This window comes from Microtus pennsylvanicus, chromosome 11 (genome assembly GCF_037038515.1).
Source record: "Microtus pennsylvanicus isolate mMicPen1 chromosome 11, mMicPen1.hap1, whole genome shotgun sequence".
Classification (NCBI taxonomy): domain Eukaryota; kingdom Metazoa; phylum Chordata; class Mammalia; order Rodentia; family Cricetidae; genus Microtus; species Microtus pennsylvanicus.
The window spans coordinates 22758911-22777950 of record NC_134589.1 but is presented as its reverse complement, the minus strand read 5'-3'; the positions used below and the strand labels follow the sequence as shown (position 1 = coordinate 22777950).

At 42.3% G+C, this 19040-nt stretch overlaps 1 protein-coding gene across 1 annotated transcript; it reads right to left on the bottom strand.

Moving 5' to 3' along the window:
• Krt39 (keratin 39) lies at nucleotides 1-6828 on the bottom strand. Its single transcript, XM_075942223.1, has 7 exons — nucleotides 6379-6828; nucleotides 5275-5357; nucleotides 4515-4671; nucleotides 3727-3888; nucleotides 3500-3625; nucleotides 2070-2290; nucleotides 1-247 (listed from the first exon to the last, which is right to left on the bottom strand). The coding sequence occupies exons 1-7, from the start codon at nucleotides 6826-6828 to the stop codon at nucleotides 1-3; spliced, it is 1446 nt and encodes a 481-aa protein (XP_075798338.1).
• Between the last annotated feature and the right edge of the window lie 12212 nt (nucleotides 6829-19040).

Below are 19040 nucleotides of genomic sequence, written 5' to 3'. Positions count from 1 at the left end.
TTAGACTTTGGCGAGCCTGGTGATATAACAAGGCTGCACATGCTCGTGAGAAGAAATGACCTTCCCGTCTTTGATCTCCTTGGTGAGGGTGCATATCTTAACCAGGATCCGGGATGGGGGTCCAGAGGCATGGCAGGGCTTGTGAATCCCAGGGAGTGAAGACGATGTGTAAACTGGGGCGAAACACTCCATAGCTCTGGCTTGACGGGATGGCTCGCATTTGGTGGCACATGGGTTACAGGGAAGCCTAAGTAGAAACAACAACAACAGAATTTCAGCAACGATTAAGGAAGGGCAATACCAGCTATGGAGAAGATGGGAGTGGCTAAGCTTTCGATACTTGTCACTCAAAATAAGCACTGCTAAATGCCTATTCAGTCATTTCGTGCTGTGGTTAGTAGAAGAACCAGAATCGGAGCAGATCTCTTGGAAGACAGCCTCCTGGCTTGAGAAGTATCACCTGGGATAAGCTTATACGCTAGCCCCATGGCAACCGCACCGCACCAGCAGTCAAAGGCAGGGGCGGGGCTCTGCTCTCTTGTTTGCTAGTGGGTGATGTTGGGCGAACCAGTCAGCCCTCCTGAACTTTAGTTTTGCGTGGGCAGAGTGGACGTAATGGGAACTAAACTCTCAGATTAACGTGGGCGCGCAGCAAGTGGAGGGGCTTGCTATCTGGAAAATGGAGATGAGCTAGATAATTTTCTCGGGTGGGAAAAGTTTTCAAACAGTTAGTGGGGATCTGAATCCCACTTATGGGGGAGTCTTGAGTACATCACCAGAAAGTGTCAAAGTACCCATTGAGTGTCTCTAAGTTGTTGTTGTTTGTTTGTTTGATTTTAGAAGATTGGAGTGGCCAGCAGTTTGCAGTACACTCTTACAATAGGTGATTTTTATTGGACAACTGGTGGCGTTTTGGCATACTGTAGTTCCTTAAAGGAAAAGCACCAGTTAGCGTTTGCACTTGTGTGGTGTGCGCATGCCCATAAAGAGAGCACAGTGGGCAGAGGCGACGGGTTCTTTTGGGGTTGTCGTATCCTTTGCAATTTTAATGAAGCATTTGATGGGTTCGTTTGGCCTGTATTACTTCAAAGAACTCAGGGCTAGCTGAGTTCTTTATGGGTCGGTAGGTTGGCTTATTTATCATTAAAACAAAACAAAAAGTTTATTTGTAAAAGAAAGGATCCTGAAATACACATGCTAGCATTCTCCTGTTGGGGTGAAGGGTAACATCTAGACAGTGTTGGGGGTTTCAGCCTGAGCTCTGTGGTCTCATATGGGACTAGGCTTATACTTTCTTTTTTTTTAAAAAAAATATTCATTTATTATTTATACAATATTCTTTCTGTGTGTATGCTTGCAGGACAGAAGAGGGCACCAGACCCCATTACAGATGGTTGTGAGCCACCATGTGGTTGCTGGGAATTGAACTTAGGACCTTTGGAGGAGCAGGCAATGCTCTTAACTGCTGAGCTACCTCTCCAGCCCCAGGGCTGTCCTTTCTTATTTCAGTAAAGAACCATGTTCATCTTTGACTAATGGTTCTAACCTTCCTAGTGCCGTGACCCTTTAACACAATTCCTCCTCTTGTGGTGACCCCCAACCGTAGAATTGGTTTTATTGCTGTTTCATAACTGTAATTTTGTTACTGTTATGAATCTTATTGTAAATATTTGGTATTTCTGAGTTCTTGGGAGACCCCTGTGAAAAGGTTGTTTGGCCCCCAAGAGATCACGGCCCACCCAGAGGTTAAGAACTGCTGTCTTAGTGGGATGCAACCTGTAAGGAACTAATTCGGTATGCTGCTCTTCAAACCAGTTTGGTTCCATCTGCATCTCAAACTGGGACCAGGTTACAACTGTAGGTCTTTAGAGAATATTTGATAATCACCTTCCAGATTTTCTCATCATTGACAAGGAGATCAAAGCATTGTTCTCTAATGCCCCGCCCCATCCCCTCCTGTGTGCGTGTGTGCATGCTTGCGAGTGTGCGTGCATGTGTGCATGCTCGTGTGTGTGTGTGTGTGTGTGTGTATGTATCTTGCTCATGTATATTGTTTTAATTTTACATACCTGCCATCAAAGCTCTCCAGAAGGCTTCGGTAGGTGCCAATCTCACACTCTAGCCGGGACTTGGTGTCCAGCAGAACTTCATATTCCTGGTTCTGTCTTTCCAGGGCACCCCGGATATCTGCCACCTGAGCTTCCAGGTTATGGATCAGGCCCTGGATCTGGGCCAGCAGGGTTGTGTAGCGAGCCTCCGTCTCAGTGAGGATGCACTCCTGGGAATCTCTCTATGGGAGGGGTGGAAGATAAATTTAAAAGATGCTCTTCAAATACCCTTAAGGTCATTGTTAAGGCCATTTTAAACAACAGTTACTTTGTGACCATGTTAATGGCTCTCTGAGTCCTTTATCAATCACATCCTAGCCAAATACCTCCAAGATAAAAATGATAATATTGCTTTCATTTATCCCTTCTCATTTTATCTCTCTGGTTAACCCCCCCCCCCCCCCTTTGCCACTTAATCACTCTGGTGAGAGAGGAAAAAAAAATCTGCCTCACTTTACTGAAGCTCAGGCATTAAAATCATACCAGGACACGTCATTCAGCCGGCATCGGAGTTTTTCAAAGGAAGTGAGCAATGTTTAACTACAGCCATTTCCCTCAGTGGGTCAGTTCCTTTATAAGTAAAACATGAATGTTGGAATTCGAATGCGTCAAGTTCTTTCTTGTAAGATAATGGTGCGATTTTAGGTTTTAATAGCCCTGGTTATTTGTATGATTATCTGAGTTTTTATAGATGAGAAAAATGACGTGCAATGAGTTGGCCAATATCACCGGACTAATAGGGGATGAAACCCGGGGCAAGGTTTTCTGAATGCCCCTCCTAGAAGACATTTGAGCACTGTCTTATTTCAGAGACGCAGTCTCAGGAAGCAGAGGTGGTGCTGGCTCTGGGATCTGAGCCGAACTCAGTTTTTTGGTGACTTTGAGAAGGTCACTCACTGCTTTTCGACCTCAGTGTCTCTACCCGTGAACTAGGTGTGGATCTGGCATGGGAAAGTCCCCCACGTTCTTGGGACCTCATCAATAAAGTTGGCTAATGATTTACACCATCTCTTTCAGAACTTTGTTTCAGAATTCCAATATGATACTTTATAGTAATGCCTCACGTAAAATAAATCCAGTGCTCTCCTGGTGTTTCCAAACGGGTTTTCCTTGGGTCATGATCACTACGACACACCCCTGGGGGAGAAAGAGCTTTCACAGTCAAATAAGTTCTGGAATGCTGAGTGTTGCATATCTCCTTGGAGATCCATGGCATGAGCCACCTTGCAGGCTAGCTTGTGGAGAGGCTAACCTTTGTTTCACCCAACATTTCCAAGACTGACTTGACCCTTTAACCGACAAGGACACAGCCTGAGAAATAGTGGAACACTCAGACATCAGGAACTGTTGCCACCAGTGTAAGATTAGACTTGGTAAAACCTCCTGGGTACCATTCGGTGCTGGGCCTGCAGTTCAACCTCGAGGGCACTCATGGTACGTCTCAGTTCTATGATGTCCTTCTGGCAGCATTGCTGTTGTTGAGAGCTGGTCACTACTTGCTGGTTCAGTTCCTCCATCTGAAACACAAAGATTCCAGGCGTTTTGCAAAGAAGCATGACTCGCAGACGGACACCTAGAAAAGTCAGCGTATTGTTTTTGACTTGTTTGCTCTCCCTACCTGTGTATTGAACCACTCTTCGACGTCTTTGCGATTTGTCTCCACAATGGACTCGTACCGACATCTCATTTCTTGTAGAATCTGATTCAGGTCAACAGCAGGGGCAGCTGTTACTTCAATGTTGACTCTGTCTCCAAGTTGGCACTGTAAGGAATTGATTTCCTATGGAGAGAGAAAGATGTGAAGTTGTTTAGTGAACTGATGACCCTTACCCACTTTGTTCTTGTTTCAATCTGACAGAAATAATTTAGTTTAATTGGGTCTGGAAAACAGCCCACAACAAAGGGGTACATGATTTACAGGTGTTATTGAGGGACCCTACGATGATTTCAGGTATGACTGTGCACAGATATGCACAGAAAAAGATCTTGTGACTAACAAGATCAGAGTTTCACAAATTTTAAGATCATTGCTAGGAATGAAAAATGGGGGCAGTAACGTGGAGGTGGGCTTTGTATGGAAAGACCACCATCTCCGTGGTGCCCGTATGAACTTGTGCCAGAACTGGCTTGTGCCAGAATGGACTTTTTCCAAAAGGAGGTGGCAGAAGTCTGTTCAAGGATCTCTACAAAAGCTAGTGAAGATGAGAAAATTGGGATGATGGAGAATATTCTACCCACATAGCATTAGATGTAGTATAGTAAGCTGATGGTGTGGGCGGTAGCAATATAACCATGGCTAAGAAATGGAGGCGTGTCTAGTGGGGATACACTTTGTTATACACAACTCAAAGAAACTGATGTTAAATGTAGGGGTTCACCTGTGCTAACCCTTGGCCTTTTTCTCACCTCTTCATGGTTGGTTTTGAGACACAGAAGTTCCTCTGTCAGAGACTGGACTCGTGCCTCTAGGTCAGCCTTGCTCAGAGTCAGCATATCCAAGATCTGCTTCAGGCTCTTGGCATCGGCTTCCACGAGCTGGCGGATGGATAACTCAGCTTCGTAGCTTTAAAGGGCAGAAAGACAAAACAGGCATTAGAAAGCAGACGTACAAGCTCAGCAGAACTTCCGGCTGCATTCTCCTCTGGGACGCTCACTGAGTGTGTCTCTATGGGAGACTTTGTTCCTTTTAGAAGTGAAACCATTTGATCCATATCATGACTTAGTCTGCGAGAGTGGTGCCACCTTGCTGCCCTTTGAGACAGAGGGAGTTTATTTTCCTTCCTTTGCTCCCAAAGGTGACACAGTGTAAGAAAACCATTGGGTTTGGATTCACGAAGCTTTGTTTGTATTTTTGGCTTTGTCTTCTATTACAAACTTTTGTGTAAGTTCCTTCCTCATCATACCAAGGTTTTCTTGCCTGGAACAATGTAGCGAGCTATTGGCCCTACCTGTCTCCCTGAGGGCAATCCTATGGGTCTGTATGCCATCCCTGCAGGTGCTGTGTGCAGTGTGAGGGCTGTTAATCTCAATCAGTTGAATCTGAAGGTCTTTTCTGGGTTGGCGCTGATAGGCTATGCTTAGCGGATGCAGGGACAGTCTCACAGGGAATGTTTACGTCAGACTCGGGGTGAACCCTGTCACCGGCGACAGTGCTGGGCAGGCTTACTTGGCTCTCAAGTCATCTGCAGCCAGTTTGGTGTTGTCAATTTGTGAGACCAGTCTGGAATTCTCAGCCTTGGTACACAAGATCTAGAATTAAGAGATTGAACACACAAATGAGACGAACACCAAGATCCCCTACTTTTAAGAACAGTGTGTTCCAGTTAGCAGAAGACTAGTTAGAATTCTCCTGAATCTTCAGAGAGATGCTTAAGAGTCATGAAAAATACTGTGTATGTTGTTTTTTTCTATGAAAATATTGCCTCTTTTCTGATTTTTCCCCATTACTATAACATACTAAAAAGCAAAGAGTCGAGGCATATTTTCTCAGAGTCTAGAATGGTGGCTGGAACATTTTTGTTGGTGTTCAGTAAATATTTGTTGAAAAAAATAAGAATTGAGTAAACCCAGGTGTGTAGCAGCGAGCACTGGGCAGGAAACTGATTTCTGGTATAGAGACACACTATTTAAATACCATGAAAATGACAAGATGGATGGATATTAAAGGTCCCAGTATAGCAGTAACACAGATAAAGAGCTAAAACTACTTGGAGACTTTAAAAAGCAAAATAACTTCTCAGAGCCCTGTTCTCTTATTTTTGTTTAAGATATGGCCATTGAAATCTTATTAGTTTTCAATTCTGAGTTATAAAATGGCAGAACACACAATAAAAAAAGATATAGAATACATACGTCTTATCTCAAGATGAATTTCACTGAAGGAATTTCTTCCTTCCTTCCCTCCCTCCCTCTTTTCCTCTCTCCTTTCTTTCCTCCTTCCCACCCTCTCTTCCTCTAACACTCCCTCCTTCCTTCCTTCTTTCCTTCTTCATTTATTTTGGTTTTTCCAGACAGGGGTTTCTCTGTGAAGCTCTGACTGTCCTGAAAATCACTCTTTAGACCAGGTTGACTTCGAACTCAGACAACCACCTGCCTCTGCCTCCCAAGTGCTGGGATTGAAGGCATGTACCACAACAGCTAACCTCTTTTTTTTTCCATTCTTAAAAACATACCAGCATAGAAGTTTCTAGAAGGACTAAAATCTAACAGATAACCACGGTTTAGAGACCATTAACTCATAGTTTGATTCAGCACTCTGCCGAGTTCTTACCTTCTGCTGCAGGCCCTCGATGGTGGTGTAATAGGACAGGTAGTCGGGGCACAGGACAGGGAGGGCCTTGCCACACTCCTCCTGGATCTTATCTTCTAGTTCCGAGTTCTCCCCTTCCAGCATCCGCACCTTTTCCAGGTAGCTAGCGAGGCGTTCGTTCAGAATCTGCATGGTCTCTTTCTCGTGACTGTTAATGCCGTCCCCGCACCAGCCGTAGTCTTCCAGAGAGGGATGGAAGTCGTAGACTCTTATCAAGTAGTTAGGGGTGCGATAAAGGCAAGGGGTGCGTCGACAGCCCTGGCCCTGGGGAGTTCTTTGAGCGCGGCCAGTTGATTGGCCACCATGGCAACAGCTGTTGTCAGAAGAGCTGGTCGGAAAATTTGTATTCCCAGGGCAGTTTTGGGGGGCAGCTGAAGAAGAAATCGTGATTGTAGAGCCCGTGGTATCCATGGTGTGTGTCCAGCTTCGGGTTGTCTCAGAGTTTGTGGTCACCACCCGAAGCACCCTCAACTGGTCCTAAATGCCAAGCCTGTGGCTTTTCTTCTTTGAAGTGCTTATATAGCCTTCCTTCCAGGTGGTGACACAGGAGGTGGGGTGTTTTCCTTTCTAATGTTTATGTCGAACCCCACAGGAACGTCTCATTAATCTGCTTTTTACTCGCCTGGGAAGAGTTACTTGTCTCATTAAAATGTGCGTTTAGGTGGTTACTAAGTTATTACCCATCACAACTACTGCTTGTCATCGGGCCCAGAGCTTCACGTTGGGTCTTCAAAAGGAGCTGCCCTCACGCTCTTCCCAGCAGCCCTTATGAAGCAGACTTGAGTGTGTTACGATCTTTAAATCCTTGTTGACCTCTCTAGCTGACATTCAGCTTCACCAGGAATGAGTCCAACCCTCTTTTCCTTTCTTCTTTAGAAAAGGGAAACTATTAATATCTGATAATTACCGGAGAACTCGGAAACCAGCATTTCACTTTGGTTTTGATCTGAACAGCTCAGTTCCCTATTTTTATCACTCAGACATGGTGAATATGGATTAAAATGTTCAAACAGGGCTCTGCAGGTCCAGTTGCTGGGATTATGTTAAGAACTTTCCTGATAGGCTTCGAGTCTAACAACGTGCTTCTTAGGAAAGACACTGAGAATTTTTTGATTGCCCACAGCCCATATTTTATAGCAGTTTTATTGCTCAGTGTTTACACTTTACGTGAATTCTGTTGGGCTTGATTTGATGTTGAAGGCAGGCGTGTTCTTCCTGAGGAAAACAGCACTTCATCATTTCTAAGAAGTTACTTGATTCCGGTGTTTCATGGAGGCTCTAAGAGAGAATGGTTTTCTTACTTTCCCCATCTTCTAGAGGTGACCCACACCTGCTATGCTTGGATTAATGTCACTTAAAGATCTATGTGTCATTGGCTTGGTCAATCAATGTGGTTGCTAAGGGGAGATGGTAAATCTTTAGGAGGTAGGGAGGAAGTTAGATCAAGGAGGGTATGTCTATGGCGGAGATCTTGGGCCCTAGCGCTGTCCTTTCTGCTTCCTATCCCTGTGGGAAACACCGCAACCAAAAGCAAAGGTGATGAAGAAAAGGTTCATCTTACATAATTTTTTTTTTTTTTTTTGAGACAGGGTTTCTCTGTAGCTTTGGAGCCTGCCCTGGAACTAGCTCTTGTAGACCAGACTGGCCTTGAACTCACAAAGATCCGCCTGCCTTTGCTTCCTGAATGCTGGGATTAAAGGTGTGCTCCACCATGCCTGGCTCCATCCTACATCTTACAGTCTATCATGAAGGGAAGTCAGGCCAGGAACTCAAGCCTGAACCGAAACAGAGGCCATGGAGGAGCGCTGCTTACTGTCATGTTCTCCGGGTTCACAGTAAGCTGCCTTTCTTATACCTCTCAGGATCACCTGCCCAGGAGTGGCATTGCCTACAGAAGGATGAACCCTTCCATATCAATCACTAATCAAGAAAATGAGCGCCAGACATGCCTACCGGTCTATCTGACAGAGGCACTTCGGTTGAGGTTCTCTCTTTTTAGATGACAATAGCTGTTTGGGTGTCCAAAATGAACAAGCACACGCCCCTTCCTCCTGGCTGCCATGAATCAGGCAGCCTCCTCCACCAAACACTTCCATTGTGATGTGCTCCACAGCGAGACAACTCACTATGGACTGCAGCCTGTATAAGAATGAGGCAAAACAAATGTTTCCTCCTTCAAGGTGGTTCACATAAGTATTTTTCTCCCCACAGTGATGGAAATTTGATGAATATAACATCCTTGGTTTGTGGTCCTCTTCCAGCTTTAAAACCAAAAGGGACCCTTGAGTTTTGCTAGCATCACACCACTCTGGCACAACTTCTGCCTCTCTGACCCATTTAAGGGCCCCTGTGATACAGTGGGACCACCCAAATAATTCAGCATAATCAGATAATTAGCAACTTTATGTCCCTTTTGCCATGTAGCATAATATATAACAGGCTCTGAGGTTAGGTCATGGACACATTTGCAAGGAACCCCATAATTCTGAATAGTAGCAGCAAACATAAAATTATAATAATCAGTTTTGTTTCAAAGGTACAATATTTGCATGAACAGCATGTTGAACTTCAGCTAAGGACCGAAAACCGAAATAAATAGGAAGGCATGTCGTGCTCTTGGATGAAAACAGAGTTTACATCATTAAATAAAATCTCAACTGTGTCTGTGTTAGTTTAATTCACATACCAATAATGTATTCAGATCTTCTAAAAAAAATAAATGTTTTTTTCTCAACCAGATATGATATTTTGGAGATTTATGAGAGACATTAGTCATGGAAATAGAAATAGCCCTTTCAAGATATTACAAAAAAACTCAAAACTTTAGTAATTAAAATAGCATGTTGTTGACGTGTGAATAGTCAGACCAATACAATTGACTGAACATCCTGTGAAAAGAGTCCCAAGCAGATTTGGATTTAGTATGTGATAAACAGAATGTTTAAAACCAATGGGGAAAATACTGAAGTCACTTAGACTGTCAGCCACACTCTGGGGACAATTCTGGATCACCATGCAGAGAAGATGAGTGCTGTCTCCCTAAGAGCAGACATGAAACACACAGATAAGGGAAAATGGCAGAAATCATCAACAGTAAAACTCAGTGGAGGGACTAGGCAGGAAGAGCATGGAAGATGACTGAGGATCCAGCCTAGGTAGAATGAAGAGGAACTACAGGACAAGGCTGGCTAGGTCAAGGGCATGCTGGCAACCATTGCCAGGCAACCAAAAACTTGAATTTGTTCCACAGAAATCATTAAAAAGTTCTGCATGTTCAACTATTGTGTTTGTTGGCTATCTTAAGAGTCCCCTAAATTTTGCTTGTTGACTGTCTCAAGACTGATAAAGAAACGCATCAAGATAGATAATGAAGACGAGCCACGGCATAGCCACAATGCTGAAAATAAACAAAAATGAGCAGGCGGTGGAAAGCTGATAGTGGCAAATCCCCACTGTTCTTTGACAATGAAAAGGGGGCAGCCGGCGCTTCTGTGGAAGAAGAGCTTCAGAACTACGAGGAAGAGGGATTTCATGGGTGGGAAACACACGTGCTTACAGGGAAAGGAAAACTGACCACGTAATGACTAAGATATGGAAGAGTCCAGAGTAGGAGTTAATGGATGGATTGTGGCTTTGCAGGAATCAAAGGGGAATCGGTCCGATTGTGCAAAATAAGGAAATGAGTCATGAGAGAATCAGCTTGCAAGGAGAGAAGCAGTAAGATGAAGAGAAGCACTAACTTCCGGACTTTCCTATTTTGGTCCTGAAAGTAATAAATCAATTTGTGGACTTTATACAAAAGCACACTGAAAGAAAGAAGCTATCGTGCAGATCTACAGATTGCGAAAGAAAGCTACTGTTCACACTGCTATATGTCTCCTTCTGGACTTTACACAACTTTGAGATTATGAAATGACTCAAATGTTAAAGTCAAGCTTATCAATATCTTATAGGTTCTTAATTTTGAGTTGCTCTTACAAAGCCCTTCCTTGTTCTGAAGTGTTAGGTGAATTCTTCATTTTCTTTTTAGCCTGTTTGTGATTTACGTTTCACATCTGAAATTTTGATCTATTTGGAATTTGAATATATGAGAAAAGTAGTGAAGGTTCATGTGTACAGTTGCAACACAGATTATAATTTTATAGCCCACAGAGGTTTAAACACACACACACACACATACACACTGCCACAATCATCACCCAGATTAAGAGATAAAACAGCAGACATCAGCCTTGTAAGTTCCTTTCTGTTTTTTTCCCCAGCTAAATCACCCCCCTCACAGTGGCCCCTACATCAGATACTCAACACTGTAGGCAAGCCTTGTGTGTTCTTGAGGCTTATATAAATATAATCATATTGTTTATACTTCCTTGTCCCTGAGATCTTCATCTCATCAGGTATCCGAGATCCATCCATGCTCTGATAACTCATTATTGCTGCTGCCTACTATTCTCTTGCCTCAGCTTAGATGGTGCTCTGTGTGAACAGCTGGAATATTTCTATTTTGCTTCTATTAAGAATATGGCCTTTGTTAGATGTTTTGAACAAGGCTTCTCTGTGTGTGCATATAGTTCTTTCTCTTGGGAACCTAGCTAGATGTCCTAGGACAGGGATTTTGCCAGAGAGATACTGATATATGTACAAATTCAAAATACAAATATGTGTTTATAAATAATGTTAATATATTAAATCTTTGTTTCACTTCTAGAGAATAGAATTTCATTATAAATATACTAAAGGAGAAATTCAGAACATATATAAATATGTTTATGTATTATATATTTAAAACCTAATATATTGTACTTTATATTTAATAAGAAATGAACTGAGTGTTTTCACTCAGTCTGTGACTTCTTAATTTTTTTAGCTATTTGTTTTCATCCATAAAATGTTTTAAGGGCAACGGAGTCCAATCTACATTTAACAGTATTCTCTGTGTGGTGAGCAGTCTTTGCCTATTATTAAAGCTTTGACTTGTTAATATCACACTTAAATATTCCATTTATCCCAAAGAGAAGCTTAGCTTTTCTCTTCTACGGGGCACAAGGGAAGATGGACATTCCTGTTCTATGACAGTTGACAAAATGTTATCAAATCTTTGATTTTTTTAAAATCATAAGTATTCTGCCTGCATGCATGTCTGTGCAACGTGCATGTGCCTGGTGCCCACAGAGGACAGAAGAGGCATTAGATCCCCTGGAATTGGAGTTACAGGTGGTTGTGGGCCACCATGTGAGTGCTGGAAACCAAGCCCCCATTCTCAGAAAGAGCAACAAGCACTCTTAACCACTGAGCCATCTATCCAGACCCGAATTCAAGATCCTGAAGGATGTTCCAAGTTCTGGGCTTCTATGTGTTTTCTCTTCTTTCAGTCTTATACTTTTGGGGTTTTAAAGTAGTAAAGTTTAAGTCCAATGTCTCTCCTGTAAGAGCAAATCTGAGAGAAAATGGCAGGCATTGCCACACCAGAGACCTCTGGGTGTGGGGCTGTGCAGGACAGAGGAAGATGGCTTAACAGTCAGCCTGTGGTGGGTAGCTGAGGGCTCAGCAGGGCCTCACTACTTCTGTAGAGCCAGTAAGGGCTCCTCGAATTGCAAACACAATCATGTCTTCAATAAAAAATATTATCAGTTAGCAATGGACTGTACAGACAAAGATGGGATCATAGTACATTGGAACTAAAAAATTCCCATCACCCCGTGACGCCGTGGCCACTGTGATGTCCTATGCAATGTTGTGCTGCTGCTGGTGCAAGCAGATGGTGCTATCAGCATTATAGCACACTCAATTCTGTGCAGGGCATGATTATAAACTATTCACTGGTTCACCGATTTACTATCCTGTTTCTTTAATGATTGTTTTAGAATACATTCTTTCTCTTTATAGAACAGCTTACTATAAAGCCTTATGCTCGCCAGGAATGATGGTGCATGCTTGTAATTCCATCACTTGGGTGGCTAAGGTAGGAGGATTGTGGGTCTGACGAGAGCCTGGGCTGCACGGCTATACCCTGTCTCAAAGGCAGAACAACTGTGAAACTCCCATCATGTAGGATGTTGTGTTACATAGCAGCAGCCTCGTTTAGCTTATGTTTCCCACATGTTTTATTACCTCAAGAGGCCTGACTGGCCAGTCACCTAAGTTTGCATAACTACACTCTGACGTTCACAAAATGAAAAATATTGCCTAGCAACATATTATTCAAACATAACTCCCGCTGTGAAGTAAGACCTGACTGTCCTGAATACACACTGAGAGGAACTCAGTTATGAGTTCTCCACAAGTCGTGAATACTTCTTAGAGCTGAGGTTCAAGGCCACTGTTCTTCATTAGAGTCCTTCTGGTGGGCTGCTGTGGACTATAGAATGCAAGTGTGTGTGTGTGTGTGTGTGTGTGTCAGTGCTTACAGATGAGAGGTTGCCATATTTTTATGTAACACTAAGTATTAAAATTACAGGCATGCTGTTAAATAAATTATGAATACTATGGAAACATTATATTCTCAACAAAAATGAGAAGCCTTCTACATTTCACTGGGTAAATTTTTATTAGTTATCAATTAATTAATTAATTAAAATTAATTAACTAACAATCCCGAACACCTACTGCGTAATATGCACGTACGCAGTGCTGAAATGCGGTGGAGAAAGGCCCCTCAGCACTGTTTTGAGATGTGAAGGCACCCAGGACTGACAGACATCCCTGCCCTTTGTGTAGGATTTGCTCTTGGTTTATCACCATCATTATCGCCATCATCAGTAGCAGCAGCAACATCGTCAGCAGCATCAGCATCATTGGCATCAATTAATTTGTTGTGGGGTGAGCTGGAGAGTGCATAATGATCAAGATTCATGTCAGTCATAAATACTGGCTTATAAGTTTCCAGTATTAAAAAGCATACTTGAGTTGCTGTACAAATGTAATTATACGTCTGTGAGGTAAGATAAAAAAGGTCTTGCAATTTTAGAGATTTTAAATCACTGTGGGGAGATAGAAAGGAATGGCCATTCGGCCTGTGCAAGTGGGCTATCACCAAAAAAGCTCGACTCTCCAACCTTAACATCATTTGTAAATGGTGGGGTGGGTGGGGCATTCAAAAACAGGTTAGATTTGGGGCTAACCATTAGAATAATGCCAATTTAATACTACATAAAGGGCTGAGTTCCTAAAGGTAACTGGGTGGGGTCCCCCAAGTGACCACCCATGATAAAGACTTTCCTGCTTGCATTTTACATGCGCCCAGGCTACAGACAGCCTCTAATTTTCCAAAGACAGACAGATTTTCTGACCATACGATTGTCCTGCATGATGGGAGTTAGCCGTAACTAGCTTTCTGATGGGAAACTCATACAGTTCTCCAAGAAGTGTTTATAGGTACTGAGAAAAATGTTAAACAAACAAACAGAAATATACATATATGATAAATAAAAATACATTATTTAAGATATATTGAAATTAACTATATATGAATAATACTCTCTATATTGTAATCTTACAGCTGAAACAAAAGTATGGTGAAGACAGAGAACAGGCAGCCGATAGCCAAACAACCTGTGAAGACGCTTATCTGCTGGAACATTCCAAATAGCTGTAGTTTGCGATTTTCTAGCATTGCACTTTGTGTTTCTTACCAGTTTTATCATCGGAGCAATACTAGAGTTGGGATGTTAATTTGTCTGGAAAGTATTTTAAGTATTTTCACAACTTTTTATTGTTAGAAGAGATGTGTTGTCTAAATAACTTTGATATAAAGTTTTAGGTCTGAAATTCAATTTTACTTTAAACCTATGTTAACTGCTATTAGTATATTTTTTATGAGTGTTCAAAAGAGAACTAGAAAAAAATTAGGAATTATCCTTTAGCTGTCTACTGAGTTTTTAAAAAAATTTTAGATTTTGAGATAATTAATTTTATACGCACAGGAAGGTAGGAGGAAGACATACCAAGGACCTGGAAACTCTGCTGCCTGAGTACTTACATCTTGTTTAATTAGACTACAGATGTAAAATCAGGAAATTAACATCAAAGCATTGGGCCATCTTAGTTCTGTGCAATCTCTTGAATGCTGTCATTTGCAGGAAAAGGGGTGGGGTTAGATATCACCATGGTAGCAAAGTAAGTCAGGCTCGGGGTTGGGGGGTGGATCGGATCGTGCTTCTTTCATAAGTGTGCGGAATCTAGAAATAAATAGACATGAAAGTCAACAGAGAGCAATCTGGGAAGAGGAAAGGGACCTGGGGGAGGGTGTAAGGGTCAGTAAGGGTGTTGAGTGTGATCAAAATACATTGTCTATATGTGTGAAAATGTGACAAGGAGACCAGCTAATTTGTATACTTAATGTAAATCAATAATACATATATATGTATACATACAAACATACACACAGACACGCATATATGTTGCTACAACTGGATATACGGGCTGGTTTTATACTTGCTCTGTAGTTACAGTAGATGTGATCTCTGGAGCCTTCTTTGTCCACTCCCAGAGTGTCAGGATTCTAGGCATGCACCACCAAGTCCAGTGCTGTCATCAAATCCAGAGCTTTGGGCATGCAAGTCAAGTTCGCTATCCACTGTGCTCCATTCCCAGCCTCTAAAGTGGTCATCTTCTGAGCGAATATATAAGCACATAAACATAAAAATACATACGTCTTGATAATCTCTTTTCTTTTAGCATCTGAAAAAAATTGTGCCTCTTCCTACTGGCCTCCATGGTTGTAGTGATTTGGATATGCAGTGTCCCCCAGAGACTCAGGTGTTGAGGACTTACCTCCATGGGGTGCCAAGATTTTGAGGAGGGGGGGGGAAGCTTGAAGAGGTAGGTAGGGTCGGGTTGCAGGAAGTCACTGGAGGTGGTGTGCATCTTCCTGTTTGTCTCTCCACTTCCTGGTCACTATGATTTGACCATTCTCTGCTACACACTCAGCCTGGCTTACTGGCCCAATGGACCCAACTGGCCATGGTCTGAAACCCTGAAACCATGATCAGAAATAAATCTCTCCTACTTTAAGCTGTTCCTCTCAGGTGTTCGTCTCCATGACAAAAACTCACACAATGTTTTATGGTGTCAAATCTACCATCATTTAAACAGTTTTCTTCCAGTAGGTGAAGTTTTATTTCTCTCTCATCCTTATTTTAACTCTTGCTCTTTGGTACTCAGAAGTTTGTCATCGTATACCATGCGTGAACTCTTGCTTCTAAATCTATCCTTTAGGATGTTGGTGTATCTTCTTGAGTCTATTTGTTTGACTTTTGTAAAATGTGGGAAAGTTTCAGCCTTTATTTCTTCAAATACACTTTGTCATCCACTTTCCTTCCCCTCCCTGAGATGGGGGATATGAAGCTTAGCCCTTCTGATCTGGCCCCAAAGCTCCCCAGAATGCTCCATGGTTTCTGGATTGATTTCTCTTCGTTGTTCAGGCTGGTTGGTGTTTCCCTGTTCTGTGATCAGATTTTCTTCTCTTTTCTTTTTGGCACACCAACAAAGTTCTGTTGCTAAGCCTATCCAGAGAGTCACATGTTGGACTGATGGCATTTTTCAGTTCTGTAATTTTCTCTTGCTCTTCATGACGTCTTCGCTGAGCCACTGCTGTGTGTTTCATTGGTTGAAGAAGCTAGTCAGAACACGGTCATGGAAGGATTTCTATGATGACGTCATTGAATCCCTCATTGGGCTATTCTAGCATCTCCAGGGGGCACCTCGGAATCTATTGTTTGTACCTTTTCACTTGAGTTGACATTTTCCTGGCTTCTGAAATGACGAATAAAATTTGATAGACACAGGAACATTGGGATATTTTATTGTGAGACTCTGGCTGTCATTTCAATCTTGTTCAAACAGGTCTCCCTGACATCATTTTGAAAGCAATGGGAGATACTATCTCATGCTGCCAAAGAGGCGTGGAGTCCCGGGTTCTCTACTTCCTATTTTAACACCCAATGGGAAGTCTCTTCCTTAGTGCCAGAAGGCTGAGATTTCAGGCTCCTTTCCAGGTACTACTTGGCTGGGTGGGATAGCGTCTCATTATTGCTTCCTGTGTGCCCTTGTTGCTTATCTCCAGGCTTCCTTGGATACCACCCCTGAAGAAGATTTCTCACAGCTAGAATGAGGCATCATGTCTAAGCTCACCACATAGTCTTCTCAGTGTCACCCAGTGAGAATGAAAGCCCCGGGCCCCTTCCTTAGCCTTCTCTGACTTTACTCCAGTGGGGACTCCAGTGGCCTTAGTGGCCTGGAAAAGACAGAAGTCTGAATTTTTCACTTGGCCTTTCCTGGTGGGCATGGTGACAGACAAAATGATCTTCTGTCCCTGTGGCATTTGTTTGGGCTGAGTGGCTAGTATGTAAAGGTTTATATCTTTCTAGGTGGTTCCTTTCTGGTTCTTTATCCCGAGAGCTCAAGGTCTCCATTGATACATCATTTTCTGGTTTATACTTCTTGGTGTTACTGGGATGTTTACCCCACACCCCCAGCTCCTGCTTTGGGATATAAGAGCTAAAAGGAAATCTGGGGGTCCCACCTCAAAGTCATCTTTTGAACCTCTAATCTTCAGATGGTTTAACTTCTTCCACTTTTCAGCATATTATAGTTGTTTCTTGTAGAATTTCAGGGTTTCTCCGGACTTAATGATAAAATCCTATTGCCAAAGACACTAAAGCTCTATGGTCACAGGTCATAGAGAAATCGTGTTGGTACTGACCAGAAGCTACCCCTGTTGGTTAACTTGCATATCTCCTGCCACTATTTTGCTAAATGGATATGTTATCAGCCTGCTCTCTAAATTCACATCTCTGTGCCCATAGATGAGTGCAGCTATCAGACCTCATCAGAGACGTTTCTTTGTGTAGCGCATAGTGGTTAACACAGAAACTCACAGTTAGTCAAAGTGCAAAGAATATGTGTCAGGGGAATGTTCGGTCAAAAATGAGACATCTACAACATGTTCTTGCTTCCAAGACTCAGGGACTGTCGTAAAAGAGATGGTAGAAAGATTGTAAGAGCTGGAGGTCCAGAAGCCAACAGCATCATCTGAGCGTGGAAGGATTGCTGTACTCGTGAGCTTGCTTCAGCTGTGGATGCCAGTCAACATTTCACCATGGAGTGAGGAGGGACCCACAATTCCCCACCCCTAGTCAAGGAGCTATGGACAGTTGATGGCTTCTTCAGGAGGGAGAGTCAGTTTTCTTTAAGGGTGTGGTCCTTGGTAGGCAGACTATGCTCCAGTAGATGGCCCCACACTCGTGAATATACAGACAGCAGCAATTGGACTAAGGGGGTTAAAAAAAATAGAGGACACTAAGGTAGGAAGGGTCTGTGTGGAGTTAGGGGTGGGGATGTATATGATCAAATTCATGTGTGAAATTCTCAAGAATTAACGAAACATTACATTAAAAGAATCCTGGGGATTTCTCTTAGGAGGAAGAATAAAGAAATGAACATGTATTTAATCTTTTCCTTCTGCCTTCCCTCCTTCCTTCCTTCCTTCCTTCCTTCCTTCCTTCCTTCCTTTCTCTTTTCTTTCTTTCTTTCTTTCTTTCTTTCTTTCTTTCTTTCTTTCTTTCTTTTAGCACAGCCTTTTTCTATAGTCTTGGAGCCCATTACGTATTCCTTGCTCTAGAGCCTTGAAGCTATAGACACCAGATTAAAGTTCATACTACACCAACCTGGTCTTGAATGGAAGCAATCTTGCTGGTGCTGCTTTTTCCTCTCTGATTGTTAAGATTGCAAATGTGAATTGCAGTAGATCACACCTGGCTCTACTTTGCTTTTAAAATGTATTAAAATAATTGTTTTCATACCTAGATGTAATATTTCATATATTAAGCAATCCAACCACTAAAATGATGAACACAAAAAATGTTTTTTCTTAAATTAGGATGAAAATGCTTAAATAACATAAGGGAAAAATTAAATAACCATATGAACTGTTAAGTATAATTGCCACTATGTGGAAAAACCAATTATAAGAAGAAAACTGGAAGTCCTGACTAAATACTGGCCATTCATGGGATGGAATTGAGAGTATTTTTGTTTAATATGCACAAGATAAAATAGGAGAACCTTGTACATTTAGAATTAAAAGTAAAATAGATGTTATTTTATTTCCGAGAAAGATACATACAAATACCTATTTTTAGATATGCAAAATTTCTCAGATCTGATCTGTTTAGATATGCAACATTTCTCATGGTTTATCTAATCTGAGGGCTGAAGATACTTTCAATTCGAATTTATGCAAATTCAAACCAGAGTCATGGGTTTAGACAAATTCTCTTCTGTTAAAAGGCTATTATGACCAATGGCAATTAGTCACTAAACTACACTTAACCATCCTAAAGAAATGAAGCAAGTTTTATTTGGAGATTAACAAGAATGCTTTATGGGCTTTCAGAATACCACACGCCTGCTTAAGGTAGAAGACATCATCAACAGACGCTCAGGGCTGATTGTCAGGCACTGTAAACTGGGTGGATCCCTGTTTCTGCACTGGGTATGCCAGGCTGAGGTTTTGACTCCTAGGCGGATCCGTGTGTCCCGACTGAGTGAGGCCTGGTTGAGGCTGGACTTCTTTCTTGAGCACCGGCACCAAATCTCCACCCACCTTGCTGGAGATGGAATAT

Excerpts from the sequence above, each read along its gene's own strand:
- Krt39 (XM_075942223.1), bottom strand. The coding sequence starts at position 6,828 with ATGGATACCACGGGCTCTACAATCACGATTTCTTCTTCAGCTGCCCCC. Across the intron at positions 3,626-3,726 it reads AAGAGTGGTTCAATACACAG|ATGGAGGAACTGAACCAGCA; the intron begins GTAGGGAGAGCA and ends TTTGTGTTTCAG. Across the intron at positions 248-2,069 it reads CTGGAGAGCTTTGATGGCAG|GCTTCCCTGTAACCCATGTG; the intron begins GTATGTAAAATT and ends GTTTCTACTTAG.